The 17,597-nt window shown below is 36.8% G+C and overlaps 5 protein-coding genes across 6 annotated transcripts; 1 reads left to right on the top strand and 4 right to left on the bottom strand.

The window, feature by feature from the left end:
- The first annotated feature begins 41 nt into the window (after positions 1–41).
- On the top strand, positions 42–2,619 carry LOC121761812 (CDT1-like protein a, chloroplastic). 2 transcript variants are annotated; one of them, XM_042157483.1, is made up of 8 exons: positions 42–140; positions 205–422; positions 514–633; positions 889–1,117; positions 1,231–1,861; positions 1,942–2,032; positions 2,215–2,275; positions 2,369–2,619. In XM_042157483.1, exons 2-7 carry the CDS (start codon positions 223–225, stop codon positions 2,267–2,269), a joined length of 1,326 nt encoding a protein of 441 aa, XP_042013417.1. In that variant the 5' UTR covers positions 42–140; positions 205–222; the 3' UTR covers positions 2,270–2,275; positions 2,369–2,619. The 2 variants fall into 2 exon arrangements, with proteins under 2 accessions (XP_042013417.1, XP_042013416.1); XM_042157482.1 differs by having other exon boundaries at positions 1,228–1,861.
- LOC121761811 (RAP domain-containing protein, chloroplastic-like) lies at positions 2,591–5,127 on the bottom strand. Its single transcript, XM_042157481.1, has 3 exons — positions 2,985–5,127; positions 2,826–2,908; positions 2,591–2,749 (listed from the first exon to the last, which is right to left on the bottom strand). The coding sequence occupies exons 1-3, from the start codon at positions 4,816–4,818 to the stop codon at positions 2,651–2,653; spliced, it is 2,016 nt and encodes a 671-aa protein (XP_042013415.1). The 5' UTR covers positions 4,819–5,127; the 3' UTR covers positions 2,591–2,650.
- A 472-nt stretch (positions 5,128–5,599) lies between these two features.
- On the bottom strand, positions 5,600–7,191 carry LOC121761813 (putative GEM-like protein 8). Its single transcript, XM_042157485.1, has 4 exons — positions 6,893–7,191; positions 6,716–6,805; positions 6,022–6,296; positions 5,600–5,949 (listed from the first exon to the last, which is right to left on the bottom strand). Exons 1-4 carry the CDS (start codon positions 7,026–7,028, stop codon positions 5,773–5,775), a joined length of 678 nt encoding a protein of 225 aa, XP_042013419.1. The 5' UTR covers positions 7,029–7,191; the 3' UTR covers positions 5,600–5,772.
- Positions 7,192–8,263: 1,072 nt separating this feature from the next.
- Positions 8,264–10,894, bottom strand: LOC121760056 (protein sym-1-like). Its single transcript, XM_042155660.1, has 7 exons — positions 10,352–10,894; positions 9,799–9,886; positions 9,377–9,471; positions 9,087–9,159; positions 8,881–8,973; positions 8,683–8,769; positions 8,264–8,566 (listed from the first exon to the last, which is right to left on the bottom strand). The coding sequence occupies exons 1-7, from the start codon at positions 10,675–10,677 to the stop codon at positions 8,486–8,488; spliced, it is 843 nt and encodes a 280-aa protein (XP_042011594.1). The 5' UTR covers positions 10,678–10,894; the 3' UTR covers positions 8,264–8,485.
- A 2,467-nt stretch (positions 10,895–13,361) lies between these two features.
- On the bottom strand, positions 13,362–17,348 carry LOC121762382 (DNA-binding protein RHL1-like). The gene is made up of 11 exons (XM_042158247.1): positions 16,986–17,348; positions 16,661–16,771; positions 16,406–16,492; positions 16,080–16,291; positions 15,317–15,408; positions 15,015–15,187; positions 14,622–14,663; positions 14,468–14,516; positions 13,836–13,876; positions 13,668–13,712; positions 13,362–13,594 (listed from the first exon to the last, which is right to left on the bottom strand). The coding sequence occupies exons 1-11, from the start codon at positions 17,298–17,300 to the stop codon at positions 13,559–13,561; spliced, it is 1,203 nt and encodes a 400-aa protein (XP_042014181.1). The 5' UTR covers positions 17,301–17,348; the 3' UTR covers positions 13,362–13,558.
- Positions 17,349–17,597: the final 249 nt, after the last annotated feature.

Genomic DNA, 17,597 nt, shown 5'->3' with positions numbered 1-17,597 from the left:
GGGCTGATTTAAGCCCGCAAATTCGGCCCATCTAACCTTTTCAAAATCAAGCGCTCATTTTCCCCCTTTCATCGTGAGCAGTAGAAGAGAGCCCTAAATCAATTGAAATTCCAATTTCCTTCAAATTTCACTGCTAAAAGGTTCAAATTCTCAACTAATTGTGTTTACAGTTAAGAAAAATAGTCTAATTTCTGTTTGATTCAGGTCTCAGCTAAAAAAAGCATGGGAAAAACCATAGAGGAAACGTTTGCGCAAGATATGGCGGGAAAATGTTCCGGAATTCCTCCTTCTGAGACGCAAAATAAGGAAGCAATTGCTGAAATTAGTCCAGTTGAGGAGGATTTTTCGTCTCCGACGCCGGTGAAAAGGAAAGAGCGGCCGCGCATTCAGAGCCAAGATGAGCTGGCTCAGCTTCCAGAGAAGTGAGCTCAGTTGTTTATGCAGTTATTTTTCAAGTATTAATTTGATTAAAGTTAATTTTAAGCCATCAACGTGTTGTAATTGACTTTCTAGGTATGCGACATTATTGGAGTTTTTTGGGCGTCTGATGAGTTCATTGAGGTTGCTAAATCTGCGTAAAAAGAGACCAATATTTCAGAACGTTAGGCGCCAGATTGAAATCTTGGCTGGAAGGTAAAGACTGCTGCCTTCATTTACTCTTAGTTCTTGTTTATGTGCTTATGGTTGATTTACAAAATAAAGCAATTTTTTGTTCTGTTACATTTTCATAGTAGATGAAGTTGTGTTCATATACTGTAGTTTCTGATATGATATGTTAGCATGCGTGTAATTTGCTAGCATGCTTACTCTTGTATTCAACTTTTTGTGTGAAATATTTGTATTTGGTGGAATGGAGTCTGACCCTTCCCTTCTGCATACTCTGGTTAGAAAATTCCTACCTAGTCATCTTGCGCAAATCAAATACATACTTCCTGAAGCAATTCAAATCGATAAGATTCTCGTTCATAATGAGAAAACCAAGTGCATGAAGGTAGAGATGAATATCGGGTTGCTGTCTGATGTTGTTAAGCATCGTGATGAAGATGAATCTGTATATGTGGCTCTGAGCACTATTTTCTCTTCGAGGCTAAAAGACTTTAGTGCCAAACATCCTGAGGTAATAGTGTCTTTCCTTTTACATAATTTTTTGGTAATTGGCAATAGCGTTGTCACATTATTCAACTATCTCATATGCAGCTATGCTGAGTTTGTTTTACTATTTTGTAGCAGGGGTGTGATATCCCTGAAGCTGAACTACCAGATCCATTCAACGAAAAAAGAACCACCATTAAGGAATATTTGACCTCTCAGAATTTGCCAACTTTGTGCGAGACAGAGATGTTGAATTCATCTCATCTTCCCCCTTTTTTCCAACCACTCTTCTATCAGAAGACTGCTATTGCAGACATGGAAACAACTGACATCCCTTCACCTGTTAAATCTGCTAGTGAGATTAATGAAGTGTTTGAAAGCGTGAGGTCATCTTCTGCCGCATATACCTCAGCTAACATGACTGAGACCACCCCTATGAAGCCTTTAGTTGGGAATGATGGTCTTACTGCTGTAACACCAGCACAGTCCACTCCACTGAGACCAATTTCGTCGCTTATCTACGATGATCAGAACAAGATTACTTCAAGCCTTAAACAGTCCACTGCAAGTGCTAAGAAAGCATTAAATTTTGCTAGCTTTGATGGCGAAGTGACCGTCTTCTCCCACAAGCAAAAGCAAAATTCAGTTTGCCCGTCAGACCTTGTTCCCTTGATCCATCAAATATTCCAATCAGTGAAGTTTAATCCCATTACAAAGGCAGAACTTGTTCATAAAATTATCATGAACAGCCTTGAGTTCGACGATCACAGTAAGCATAGATTCCTATCATCTCTTGCCTTTTTCATATATCAATTCAGAAATTTCTGAGCTGTTCTGTGTTATGTTCAGGCGAGGTTGAAACACAAATGGAGAATCTTGAGAAGCTGGCCCCAGATTGGTTTTTTAAGAAAATGGCACCTAGTGGTGATCTTATGTACAAGTAAGTTCCCTTCTTTATGTTGAAGCCTCAAGATTTTCTCAATTCTTGTAATCTCTTTTATTGAATATGTTGAAGGAAAATATAAATTTTCAACAAGAACAAAAAAATCGTATACTATTACTAATGGGATCTCTTAACAAGATGAAGTGTATGTTAACATAGCTGCCTCTGCTAATCTGCAGTGTGAGGAAGGTTTCTGATCTGAAGTCAGTTTGTGAAAAAATTAATGCTATGTGATGAGAGGTTGGTTTTACTTTCTAATATGTGTATGTAACTTTGTAATGACTTTTCTTTATACAGTTGCCTCTGATATTGTCTTCCTCACTCTCTTTGCAGTGGCTAATGAAATTGAGGGCATGGTTTCTTTTGGCTTGCTATAGTGAATTAGATTGCTGCAGTCTTTCTATAACATGTAATATTGCACTTGGCTTTAGCTCTAATATTCAAAATGACTGCTTTTGATTTTCATTTCCTTGTTACCACATTCTTGTACTGAGGTACTTGTTAATTCCACCAAAGACACATTGTATGATCGGAACAAAAACAGACACAGTTTACTTATCCATAAAAAGTCAGACTTTCCATTATGTGTTGCTTGATTGAACAAACAAAACCACACTAGGATATTACAACATTGGTGCTCTCATAACCTAAGGCATCACCAAGAATCCTTGTAAGATAATCCAGCTGCTCGAATTCGCCTTGGAGTTCTTCCCACTGCAATTATACCACACAAACACCATATCAATATACAACTCCTTGCATAGAGAAGCAGAAAACAATATCAACTTACATCTTGATGAGACACGGAGAAGATCTTCCACCCGGCTGCAGCAATGTAACGACGTTTGAGCATAGTGTGCCCCAACAGCACTCCTGCAAAGAAACAAAGGTTCAAAATGCTGCAAATGAGACATCATTAATCAGCACAACTGCAACCACAGTCACACACCAGTATTCCTTGAGAAATGAGTCGGCCCATCGATTTCTAGAGCCACTTTCTTGTCAAGACAGACTGCATCCACCGTGTAGCCATCCACGCTATCCTCCTTGATCCACTCCAGCCCGGTGCTAACAAGGAGACGCAACACCTCCTTCTGAAACGAGGAAGTCACCTTCTGATTGAACTTCTTAGTTTTCCCAGCGCCCTCGATTCTCCTCTCCAGTTCACTAGACAACGCTACCTCAAGCTCGGGGTACTCCACTTTGAGGCACTGAATCACTAGGTGAAGCTGTGAAGCAAACACAACGTCTTCCCTATGCTGCTCGCTTATACTCCGCCCATCAAAATGGTTCAACGCTCTCCACACATGTGAAAAGAACACGCGATCCAATCTCCCCATAACTGCATATGACCAAGCTACATTACCAATCTGATCTCTGGTGAATCCCACTGTTTGAGGGACACCATTTCCACCTGCTTCTCTCTCATCACCAAGATTAGTTACCACAGAGCAGCCCTCAAACGCGTGATCAAGAGAGTCGAGCAAAGGGTCTGCAGCCTCATTGAGTGAAGCAAAAGCCCACAAAACTAGGGCAATTTCTTGAGGCTGGAAAGTATTGATCAAAACCGAAGCCCTCTTGCACAACTCTGCAAAGAGCTCCGGAGCAGAATGCTGCATAGAAGCGAAAGCTCCAGCCAAATTAGCAACATTCTGCGAATTCAGCTCGTCTACTTTAGCCACAGCCACCTCAGCCACCCTGTCCATTTCAGAAAGATAAAGAAGCTCCCCGCCAATCTTGGATAGCGCCCACGCAATGTTGGAAACCCCCTGCCCCGAGCAGTCTGGCAGCGCGGCCATTGCCATCCCCACAAGCATACTCATCTCCCTCCTCCGTGCAAATGCCAGCCTGTGGGTCCTCATCAGCGACACCTTCTCCATGTTCTTGGCAATCCGGTGCAAGGCCGTGGCAATGTTCAGAGGCGAAAGGGGCGAAGGGCTGAGCCCTTTGGCCACAGCCATGATCACCTCAGCTGTGGCCTCCAAAACTTCATCGGCAGTCTGAGCTTCCGCAATCAACTTGTTCAAGTTGATCTCTTTCCGGCGATCGGAAGGCCCCGAAAACTGCGAAAGCCTCTCGACAAATGTCTCCATTGTTCTCTCACGCTTTTCCTCGAACATCCCACCTGCAATCTTGCTCACTGTTTGCCTGAGATGGCTAGCTTTATCCAAAGAGTCCAAATCAAAATTGAGAACATCGCTCAAAAATTCATCTTCATCATCATCATCATTATCAATTTTAGGCTGCTTTTTCTTCTTTTTCTTTTTCTTCTTCTTTTTGTCGCCAGTGACCATTCTCTCCATTTTGGCCGTCAATCCTCTAGCCTCGATAGATTTAAGAGCGACTTTTCTAGCCGTAACGCACCAATCCATTTCATCATTTTCTCGAATTAACCTAGAATTGGGCTGCTTCACCTTCTTTTTTGGGGATAAATTTCCGTTGGGTTTTATCTCCCCTAGAAATTGCGCCTCCCAATTTGCTGAAGTAGCAATCGAATTGGAGCTCTTTTCTTCCTCTTCCTCTTCTTCTTCTGCTGCGCTATCAACCTCTTCATCGGCGGCGGTCTCAACTGCTGAAAGTTTACCCCTTTTACTGAAGCTTACGCAGCAGGTCTTGAGAGAAAGGGAGCTCAATTGAGCTCTGGAATTAGTAATGGGGAGCAGAGGTTTGAATGAAATCGGTTTAGTTGATGGGATTTGGAAATTTGAGATGGAGTTTATGACGGCGGAGGCTTCCAAAGTTTTCCATTTTGTATAAAATGGAAAACAAAATATAAAAGCCATTTTACATTTCTAAATTTTTCTCTAAAATCACAAGAAGCTGATAATTACACATGTATAACACGTTATTGAAAATAGATGATAATAGCTAATGATGAATTTGAAAGTGAAACAACGACGAATTTATGGAATATATAGAAGATAGCTACTAGAATGGATGAAAAAAAAGACAAATCTATAACCACATTAACTTGTTGTGTTGCAAAACAATGTGTTTGTTTAGTAGCTTAGATAACTCCCAATATATGAGTTATTAGGTTTATATAAGTGTTTCGTAGATAAGATGATTTATCTGTGGGGCTCGTGTTTGGCACTTAAGCCTATCGAAGCATGTCAAGGCTTGCAGTGAATGAATTGGTTTGTGCAGTTAATTCATCACCTAAAAAAGATGGGTAACCATCTCACCATAATATCTAGTAAAAGTTCATCTTATGTTATTACTTAGAGATAGAAAGGTTGCAATATAGTCGTGTTGTTAGGGGGACTATATATGTTGAATACAATGAGATAAATGTAACCTATCTATGTTAGGTAATTGTTTCTATTGTATGATAATTGTATTTCATAAAAAGTTTGTTGCACCATCACTATTTTACCCCCACACACCATAACACATCTATACATTAAACACAGCATTTATGGCTTTAAATTTTTAGGCTTTCAAAATTCAAACTCACACCAAACCCTCTGTCTGATTGTTTCATTTTCTAGCTAGTACAAGAATAAAAATATATAAAATAAATAAAATAAGAATGGTCCATGATGACCATTACAGTCAAACAAATAGTATTAAATAAGCTTGTATGAATTTCTAAGAAAACTTTGTACACGTTGCATTTCATCAAACTCACACCTAAACCTTACAAAAATAATAATCTAACACACACATCAATCCAAAAAAACAAAGTTCAATTTCTACAAATTGAAAAACTTGTTCTTTCTTTCTTCTTTCAAAACTCAAAGTTGCAAGGAAATAGCCCTTCTAAGATTCACCACAGCCTTCTCATACCTCACAAATCCCATGAACCAAAACTCATACCCATCCTCAGTCACAATCTCTATATACTTGTGTGTTGGATTGTTCACATTCCCACTCTCATTGGCTGCCTTTATCTTCTTCATCGGAATCGAAACCTACAAACACCATGACACTGAAAACTAAGGCCAAATGTCTCATGTATTGTGAAGCGACCTTTAAATTTTTACCTTATAGGGGATACGAATGAGGGTACCGGAGGAGGAGTGGACGGTGATGGACCGTTCGCTGCAGAAGGAGAGTTTTTGTGTGGAGATGAAGAGAATGCCAGCAATTGGACCAGCAGTTGTGGAGAGATAACATTGGGATGCTTTGAGCAACTTTTCTCCCTCACTCACTCCAAATATGTCTCTGAATATATTCTCTCTGCCTCCTTTCTTTATTATCTTGGCTCCAACACTCAGCTTCCCCTTCACTGTTTCTGAGAATTTTGGCCCCATTTTCACTGCACCATTTTTCAAGAATATTGCTTTAAACCAACACATCCATCTATCTATCTATCTATACTTATATAATCCAATGAGAAACATTATTCAAATTGATAAATGAATAACCATTTTCAGCTCTTCTGATGCCAAGATTCAAAAGTGAGTACATCAATTTGCAAAATAAGTGCATTATTTGAATTCGAATCCTATTAGGGGTAAAAATTTGCATTTTTTTAGTGCAATTAATTTAAGTTAAGTGCAAAAGCTGCATTAAACGTATAAAGTATCTGCATTCGATGTGAAATTAATTGAACTAAAAGAAATTGAGGGACAGTAAATGACTAAACCTTCAATTAACACACACACACACACACACACACACACACACACACACACATATATATATATATATATATATATATGAATATATATGTACCATGTTCACGAACTCTGTAAGCAAAGCTGGTTCCTTTTCTGTCCAATTTCTTCGTCTGATTCCTCCCAGCTTCAGCTACATCCCCATTTTCTGCAAATTTCAAGAGCTATTCATTTGACAAATCTTCATAAACACACACACACACACAGAGTGAGAAATCTTGAAAAATTAGCATACCGGTAAAGGGAGCAGAGTGATCTGAAGAGGAGGGGCTGCGAGAAGGCTCAGACAGGGAAGAAGATCTATCTAAGCTTGCCACAAAAGGGCTTGTCGGAAAACCATCTTCAAACTCACGATCCTTGGTTTTCTCCATCAAAGACTCAATCTTTCTTGCTGGGTTTATCAAAGATTCGATTTTTATGGCTGGGTTTGAGAAAACACGGAATGGGTGAGCTAATAAATTGCAGAGGAGAAGAGAGAGTTTTTAGGAAAAATCGTGAATAATTGAGGTGTGGAATAATGGTATGACATAAGCTGTCACTGTCGGAAGCCACACAATTTACATTATTTTTTTAAAGATTCAAACATACAAGCAAAAATACAGCTTTAAATTTTCAATCATTTCTTATCTTTAGTCTACACTTTCCAATTCAGAAGTTTCCGTTGGCAGTTTTAGAATTATTAAAATCGTTTCTTGGAAAAATCCTTTAGTCAAGTACGGTTAGCGATGACTTTTTTTAAATACTATAGTTGGTCCTAAATCACAAACTTTAATTGAAATTTAGTATTTTTCAAAACTTTAAAATTGGTCACAAAATTTATAAATTTAAGCTTTGTAGCCAAATTTTTACAAAAATAGTTTTTTTTCCAATTCATAAAATATTCACTAAAGGCAGCAAGCTTATGATTTTTTTACCGGATTTTAAGTTTATGAAGCAACTTGGGGATTTGAGATCAATAATTTTATTTAAATTTTATTCTTTATCATTTCTCACACAATTTTTTAATTTAAACAATATTTATTTCGTATTTAATTTTTTGTTTGTGTGTTTTACTAAAAGATTTCATATCCAAGTAATCATATTTATTCATTTAATTAAATTATATGCTAAATGGAGTAATATTTAGTGTGTTTAGCAAATATTTTAAATAGAAGATTTAGTAAAGTTAATTAATTCCTAAAATCACAAACTTTTGCCTACTTTAATCTTTTCCATGAACTTAAAAATTTTGCCAGAAAAATCATGAAAATATTTCTTATACTGAAAATTTCCAAGAGTTGGGGAAAAAAACCGACTTTGAAAAAAATTCACTACAAAGCCTAAATTCATAATTTTTGTGACCAACTTTAAAGTTTATAAGAAATGGTATCAAATTTCAGTCAAAATTTGTAATTTTAGGGACCAATACCATTTAAAAATAGAACAAACTAATCCATACATGTATAAACAATTGGAGAGTATGGAAATTTGTTTAGATATTAGTCTTTTATTAAATTTATGTCTGTCTCAGTTTGGTTAGGCAAGAAGGTTTTTTTATTCACATAACTCCGACCGGTTAAATTGTTACTACAATTTCTGTCTTTCACACAGATGAAGAATCTTTGACTAACTTTGAAGGGTAATTTGAATAAATGGAAATAGGTTACACAATCATTCATACAGTATGTTTCAAAATTTTGCCAAAAAATTAAAAGAGAACCTACTACAGCATGTTCTAATAATATTAAATTAGCATCAGTACAACAGAAGGAAAACATCAGTCTTGACAACGAAACGAAGCACGACTCAGTTGGTAAAGAAGCTTCCCCTCCATCGAGACGAGGTATAGCTATTCGGCGGGGACTTCTTTGTGAGCTTTATAGGACAGAATCACATTCCATATTAAGGCAATAAAATTGGCAGCAAGAACCTGTAAATTGGTGATTTGAGGGGAAAATATGTGACTCAATACACAATAGTTTACTCAAATAAAAAAAAAAGGTAAATGGCAATCATCATCTTCAGCTAGTTTAAGATTAAACAAACCTGAAACTGCTGTGGAACAAATTGGAAGTTGAGGAACTGAAATGGTATCCAGAGTTGCCAATTTGCAACAACTGATGAGAACCATTCCTACAAGTAAAACGTTAAGCGTAGTCATGAAACGTTTCGTGCAAGAACAATCAGATCCTTCACATTCGCCTGCATGTTTAGTCACCATAATCAATGTGCAAGTAGAAGTACCTGTTTTAGCTTCGGGATTACATTTGATGGTTGTCCCTCAAGTGTCACCAATGTAGATAGGAAAGTCCCGATGAAAATGGGAGAGAAAATAAACTGTATATGCAATATATCAAATGCAAATTATGTTAGGGGGTTTGATTCAGGTGTAACAACAAACAAAGATAAATTGAGCTTGTAGCTGTAATCGAGAAGCTCAAAGAAGTGACCTGATCAAGGATAAGCCTCAAGAAAGTTCCAGAAGCTCCGGGGAGAGTAACGAGTTTACTCAGATACAAATACCTAAATATGCATCGGGAGTGGTTAAATTGTGTATGCAAAGATATAGGTCATGGCTTCAAGGTATCAAGTTAAAGAATGCAACTAATCCAGAAAACAATGCGACAAATAGATGATAAAACAATAATCATTAGTGACAGAGCTGCCTCCACATTGTAGATTTGTATGCAGGCTAAAAAGGAGGGTAAGGATAAAGGAAAAAACAACTTTTAGCCGTTACCAGAAATGCAATGTCGGACCAACCAAAACCAGTCCCAATGAAGTGAAAATAAATGTCCGCTTCAAATCAGGAGATGGCACTTGATCAATGAGGAGCTGACGAACATTGTACCCAAATAGAAAGGAAGAGAAGAGTATTACTTAATGAAAACAAAAAAGTAACAACCAGCCAAATACAGAGGTAAATAAACTAGTTCTACGACTGATGCATGATTATGCCAATTGCCACACCCTACATTTCAACGCATAAGTTAAGAGAAACAAAATTCACAAGCACTAACCACAATCCCGCAACTGGTTTCAAAGGTGTCACTCAAAAGCAAAGCATTTTTTTTATTTTGCTTTCAAAATTTTCATGACTTCCATTGATAGAGTTAGGCTACATCAAATATATGATCTGTAGCCTCTACCGAGCTAGTTTACCTGACATATAACATCACCAACCAAAGTTAACATTGCTGAAGTGACGGCCTTGGTGATCACAGGATGCTCGGCAAGAAGAGACAGATACCTGGAAACAAACTTAGAATGAGATGAATGCAATGAACTGATCCTCAATTAGCAATAAGTCAAATCTCCTTCCATTTTTCTATAACATCACAATCTAATGTAGGACTACAAATTGCAAGATAATAATTAAAGAACATCCACAGATGCCGAATTTTCAATCCAATGTCATAAATTTCATGCCCGACATTTTGATATAACTAAGAAACTAAAGATTTAAACTCTTTTTAGTACGTACGAAAGAAAAACGATGGACTCAACCAAATGCGTTAACCACACTACCAATAGACCAACACGCGCACACAAGATTGAAACTTTACGAGAATGGGACTCCACTGATATCAATGCTAGTTACAGAAATAGAAATCATCCAATTACACTAAACTTTTCAAGAACAGAAATTTCATCAAAGATGCAGTCTTTCTCTTTCAAACTGGATAAAATTACAAAGATTGGATTTTTATTATACCATGAAACAAATGACCAGTTACTGCCATGGCCTCCACCTCCTCCACCACTGCCTCCTCCACCTCCACCGGAAGAGCCTCCGCCGCCGCTAGAACCGTCCCCAGCTCCGCCGCCACTGGAAACCTGAAAAGAGCGAAGGGCAAAAGGCTTCGACCCATATATTCCAAACCCGTTTGCAGAGACCAGAGAAATCCTACTGCCAGAATTCCCATTATTATGAACTGAATTGCAAGAAAGAATAGAAGTTGGAGTACGAATGTGGGTGCGGCGGAAATCCGACAAAACATAGTATTTTTGGGCGAGAGTTGTGGGATTCGCGGCCATCATTGTTTCTGCTGCTTCTTCTCCCTCTTCTTCCTATGGATAATGGAGAACGAAAAACTAAAATAATGGGTTTTTGCACAATTTGGGGTTTTTGAGGTTTTAGTAGATGCGTAGAATCTTTTTGTTTCCTTTCTTTTATGAAAGTTTTTTTAAACCGGCGGAAGCTGAATGGATTGTTGGTTACTCACCAAATCAACAAATATTCATATTTTGAATAAATGAGGTCAAAGCGATCGAGTTTTTTTTCCTGGTGGTAATTTCAAGAAGAATAATGATAAATGTAGTATAAATTTTATATGTATAGAGTATTATATTCTTAAATTAAATTTATTAAAGTATTATCCTATAGAAATATAAAAGAAGTCATATGGAAAATTTATAGACCTGATTTTAAGCTTGATTCGAAATAATTATACAATATTAACAGAAAAAATATTTTTTTTAAAATAATTTATCGATATTTAATTAAAATTTTAATATTTTCCTATATCATTACCAAATGATTAGTTTGTCATTTTATTCAAATTAATTCATTTTTATAAATAAATTTCAATATAAAATATTCAATTATGTATGTATATTTATCACTACCTATTCAAGAATGGAAATGGATCATTGCTAAACGGGTTTGTGGAATTTACATATTTTTGCTGCAAAATGGACTATGATAATGAAATTAAGAATTACAATCAACCAAGGATCCAAAAGATTTGTTTATCAACGGAGTATTGCGTCATAGGAGTACATTATAGTAATATAAAAATAAATGAAATTATTACTCGTATAAGTTTATTGCAAATATATTATAACTAAATCACAAGGAATTTGTGTATATATCCCAATATTTTGTTCAACTTAAAACATTTTTTTCTTTCAAGAAAATATAATTAAGAGTAAAGTCCAAAAGTGGTCCTAAATATATGGCGTTTTTACGATTTTGGTCCTAGACATTACGTTTTGAATTATTGCATCCTACACATTTGAAATCGGACCAGAATCAGTCTGAAATGGACGGCTCCGTGAAAACAAACGGTGAACGACTATTTAGCCGTCATTTAAGCATTTTAATTAAAATATTTAATTCTTTCATGAATAAAAATTATTAGTTTTAAAAAAATAAAGTAAATTGTCACTTTTATTTCTCAATTCATCTTCTTCCGTCTTCCTCTTTCAGGCACGCAATGAAGTAAATTAGCACTTTTATTTCTCTTCCATCTTCTTCCATCTTCCCCTTTCAGCGACGCAACGAAGAACCCTAGGTATTGCAGTGACTCAAGTTCATCAGCAGTGAAATTGTGCCTTTTATGAACCCTTCCTTCCATGAATGCTTCAAGATTTTGATTAATTGATTTCTAATGGACCAAATTTGAAGTGATTGATTGCTTGAGGTAAAAAAATAAGGAATGCGGATGGAGTTGATGTGATGAATTTTAGAATTTTTCTACGTTTCCTTCGATTTGGTCGATCAATTTCGGTGTCATCGACTTGGTTGGTTTCTATTCGGTTTCGTCGACAGAGCCGTTAGTGAGGAGGATGAAGGAGGCGCAGGCCAGGGCTAGGATGAGCCCGTCGAGGCCGAGCTAGGGGCAGTCGCCGGCGGATTTGGATTTGGCGAAGTTTTGCTCGGATTTGATGTATTTGACGGCGGTGATGGCGAAGGAGAGGCCCTGGGCGAGCTAGATGCCAAGGAAGACAGCGATGGAGATGAGGTTGTAGGCGAGGTGCATGAGGCCGGTGGCGCCGAGAGGACGAGGGCGGCGGAGGTGAGGATGCCGGAGGCCATGACATCAGGGAGGGCGAAGGAGGAGTTGGAGTATTTCATAGTATTTGATTAATTTATTTTCTATATTTTCTTTTTTACATTTATTCTAAATAAAATTGAAGTGATGATTTAGCTGCTAATAATCGCACTTAATTGGGTCAAAATAGGCTTAACTTCCCTTCACCGTTTGTTTTTAACGATTCCATCAATTTTGGACTGATTCTGGCCCGATTTCAAATGTATAGGATGCAATAATTCAAAACGTAATGTCTAGGACAAAAATCATAAAAACGCCATATGTTTAGAACCACTTTTGACTTTTACTCTATAATTAAATATTGATGCAAAATGCACGCATCAATTGTTGGAACTTTTGTTAATTTTAAGAGTAAAATGTCAATTTTGGTCCTAAACATAAGACCAAAATACGAATTTGGTCCAAAACATTACCTTTTTTTTAAAAACAGGTCCATAACAAATGAAAAAGTCGATAAAGTAGTCCTTTTTTTACGGTTCCGTCAAAAAACTAACGGTCAATGCTAATTGCACAGTGGCATGACCGTTAGTTTTTTTACGGAACCGTAAAAAAAGGACCACTCCGATAAGGATTTCATTTGTTATGGACCTATTTTTCAAAAAGTGAATGATTTGGACCAAATTCGTTGATCATATGTTTAGGACTAAAATTAGCCTTTACTGTAATTTTCCACTCCGACAAGGATTTCATTTGTTATGGACTTATTTTTCAAAAAGTGGATGTTTTGGACCAAATTCGTTGATCATATATTTAAGACTAAAATTAGCCTTTACTGTAATTTTAATTAAGTCCAGTGCTGCATAATTAAAAGGCATAAATAAAAATAACACTCCCTCCCACCCACCGTCTATTATGCCAATGAAAAAGGATGAAATGGACACACTATTCTAATTAATAATAACCTCTCCATCTCAAGAACTAAATTTATAGATAAAGAAATTTCGTACAAAGAATAAAAAAGGTGAAGCGGATACATGAAAAGACAAGAAAATATTGAGCTGGTTCGATTGCACTAATACTGCGTATAAAGAGAGATATAGAGAGACAGACCTGTGGATTTCTTTAGTATGTATGTTGGCACTATTTCAAACAGTCCAATCTTCATCACTTTCACCCATGTCCTGAACAAAATCAACAATTCATAACCATTATACACATGAACCACGCAAATCTACAGAGTTTTCAAATTCAAACCTCTGGTGAGCTGGAGAACTCTTCGATCTCATTGTCTTCGTCAACCTACAGGAAACATGAAAACATAGAGAAGCTTAACTAACACAGTTGTCTCACTCAAAGCTTTGTTCAACATTCTCTGGGGAGAATGGTTAGTTTCACACTGCAAAACATTACAGAAACAATTACCTTATGTTGCTTTTTCTGGTCCTTACTTGCAGTTGACGTCTCTGTATAATAAACAAGTGAAAACTATTATTAGAACATTCTTCCGAGAACAATCACGCACATGAAGATTCAGAATGTCAAATTAACACATATTATAAGACATGCTGATGTCTCATACATGTTACGCATAAATCAAAGAAGTGAAACAAACTAAAGGCCTCTAAGACGTTCAACTGCTACACGTGATATATCCCATTCAAAGTTTTTCATAAGATCCTATTAGACTAGAATATAAGAATTATCAAAGCTTCTCTGATGCCGGGTCTAGTGTAGCTTCAAATTATTATAATTAGTTTCACTTTTAAACGCATAAACAGGCTAGGTGTTCAGAGTCAGATCCAAAAAAGAACTATGGGCTTTTTATGTCTTCGCCTAGAAATATTGTAGTTACTTTTATGCTCTAGTGAGTGAAGCATTCAAATGATCATAAAGATCACTAACGTGCAGAGAGCGACACAAAGAAATAGGTAAACTTTCAAGAGATTATACCCAGCAGAGAAATATGGGGATTTTGCATATTCACTAAAATAATTGCAGTTACGTTAATTGAATATACATCCCAAGAGAGACATAAACAGAGTGATGGTGCTGACCAGACTTTCTTCCCCCTGTTTTCTTTCTCCCTTTTATAGGCTTCGAGGCCTGGACAAAATAACCATTCCAATGAGGGAATTAGTTAAATTTAAAATAATCACCAAGCCAAATTCCTTCAGGAGGCAAATGAAAGCAGATGAGGGAAAGTTATACTTCAGAAGTGTTGGTATTGCCTTCTGCAACCTTCTTCTCCTTCTGGAAAATTGTTAAAGCCTCATCAGACATAACATAAAACATCAACATAAAGGAACATTTTCATCCATGAGCATTAGTTTCATATCAAAAGAATGCATGCGTAATAGTGGATATGCCAGAAGCAGGATGAGACCTGCTTATCTTCAAAATCAGATTTTAACGTGAACTACTATTATTTAGCTCGATCGTACCAAACATGGGAGAAAAATATATTTGCACTAAGACCATCTAATGTTATTTGATCGCTCATCAACTTCAACAAAACACATCTATAATGGCCACTAGAAGTCTTCTCTATGATAACATAATTTTGCAGGGAAATTATGCTTAACTGGGAATGAGAAACATTACCTTGTCCTCCACTTTCTTAAACAGTGAAGATAATGTTGTCTGGACAAGAGGTGTTCTCTGATTCTCAGAGGAATCCTTAGCTTTCCCAGTCCGCTTAAATTGACCTGAAGCTGTATCTTTTCTTCCATCATTGCTGTCACCCTCAAATACAGATGGTGAGCAATTTTCTGTCTGTATTTGTTTATTAAGGAAAATTTCTATATGAGATCAAATGATCAATACTCTTGTGCATGCAGAAAAGAGATGAGGGGTTTAGACATATATATTAGCTTGATAAACGGGAAAAACAAAAATAAGGATATTCTTAGATGTATAAAATCTTTTAGTTTCATTATCAACTTTGGTAACCTCTTCTTCAGGTGTCTCGTCTCCATTTCCAGATGATTCTGCAAATCTGATAAAAGAGATACGAATACAAAATATCACAGGAATAATCATAACTCGGACCACAACTAAAGAAATCTTACATAGGTAGCGAAGAAGTCAACTGAACATGCACATATTAGGACAAAAATGGTGAAGTCTAAAACCTCTACTTGTCTTTATGCCAATAAGATAAAATAAAATTACTCCTTTTACCAGGGACATACTACCTAAAAATCTCATATCAAAGAATACTGGTATTGGAAATCATGGTGAACAAAATTACCTTAATGGACAAGATGTAATCCTTGGTACAAAATTTTAAAAATAAATATATTTGCAAGTAATTATCTTAATGAATTAGGCCACCATGTGATTCCAAGTTGTCTCAATAAAAGAAACTTAAATAATCTTACCTGCATAGGAAAATAGGCCTATGAATATCTCACATCAGATTAGAATAGGAAAATTGAGTAGTGCCTACAAGCTTTAATAAACTTGTCACGGGGGGGGGGGGGATCTGCATAAACTTGCCACTTATAGTTCCTAAGCAAACCTTAATACCATGAAAAGAAATGTAATGTCTAAGTTTAGCATTTTTTAAGTATATATAAGCATCCACTAGAAAACGAATAAATCAAGAAAAATGGTTGGCATCTCAGAGTTCTCGTATATCATGTTAAAGGAAAGTGAAATTTCTACTTGAACGTTTTCCCAGCAGTCCTGGCTGAATGTCTGGTGGGAGTCATTTCGGCCAACTCCTTGTAATCATCTGGACTGTCAGTCAACTCATCCTCCAAATAATCTTTTTCAGGCTCTCGTTCCACGATTTTCTTTGCAGGTTTTACAGAACCTTGTGTACAGTCTGATGTGACCCCTACTCCACCCTTGAAATCGACTTTTTCATGTTTTTCCTGGACCAAAATGCGGGGGAATCATATCACAACTATTGAATCGCATTTGGTTTACGCAAAAGACCAATTGGAAAACGAATTTATCCGTTGCAAGCATGACGGCATACAACTGACCGGACTGAGCTCCTTCGGAAACTCAAGCTGCAACTCTTCTGGATTCATCTCTTTCGTCCCGATCCACCAAGCATCTGAAAATACTACCTGGAAGTAAGAAGACACATACCCGACATTAAGCCCCAAGTGAGAAAGAACAGGGAAAAGGGAAGAAATACATATCCACGGTATGAAGTCTTAACAATTTATCTCAAAATAAGTTGAACAAACAAATAGCAAATGAAACAAAAAGGTAGCATAGGAGAAGATAACAACCATATTCTCAAAGTAGTCATCACATGTAACATTCTTCCCGCTCTTGGAAAATTGCAGTGTCAAGTACCTGTTCTTCGGATAAACAATTGTTCCAAACAATTTCATTCGACCCTGCACATTTCAACACATCGGAAAATTACCATAAAAATTTGCTCAAACAAAGCAATCTAAAACTCCCTTTCACCATCCTTCCAAAAACAGCATAATATGGAAAGCATAATTCACCAAAATTCAGATCGACTATCAACGTCCATCAACTTTGCCCAAATCAGCAAGCTAAAAATAACCTAAAAACGAAAAATGAGAATCTCCAATTAAGTAAAACCTGGGGGAAGTCTAGGTATAGAATGGGGTTTTTTGTGCCAAGGTCTTTGAGCTCCCCAATTTTACCGCCAGAGACGGGGCCGAGAAGGCCAGGGAATGAGAAGAGGTATTTGTTCTTCCGTTGCGACTTCCTCAAAATATCACAGCCGTGGTGCTTGATCACAGTTTTGGACGGGGCGAGAGCAGCTGAGCTGGCTAACTTCACGACATCCTGCGACAGAATGCTTCGGGAGAAGGCCAATTTCTTCAGCCGCGACCTCTCTCCCGCCTCCGGATCGGCGGCGGTGGCGGCACTCTTCTTTCCTCCTCGAACCATTTCAGCTCAGTTGTGTTTTTTTGGGAAGGCGGGTAAATTTTAATCATTTCATTTTCTTTTTTATAAATTGTTAATTAAATTTGGATATTTTTTATTCAAAACTGAAAAAAGACATTTATTGTGTAATTAGAAATAAATTAAATTAGCTTCATTAAATAGAAACTAAAAAACTATAAGTTAGTGAACGGACTTATGATTCATCAAATAAACTTTGCAACAATTGATAAATTAAAAACTTCATATATACATGTACTACTATAAATTAAAGTAGAACCTACATAAGCAAGAACTCTGATC

This window comes from Salvia splendens, chromosome 13 (assembly GCF_004379255.2).
Source record: "Salvia splendens isolate huo1 chromosome 13, SspV2, whole genome shotgun sequence".
NCBI classification, from domain to species: Eukaryota; Viridiplantae; Streptophyta; class Magnoliopsida; order Lamiales; family Lamiaceae; genus Salvia; species Salvia splendens.
Note: the sequence above shows the minus strand (reverse complement) of the source record. Positions and strands in the feature narration are given on the sequence as shown.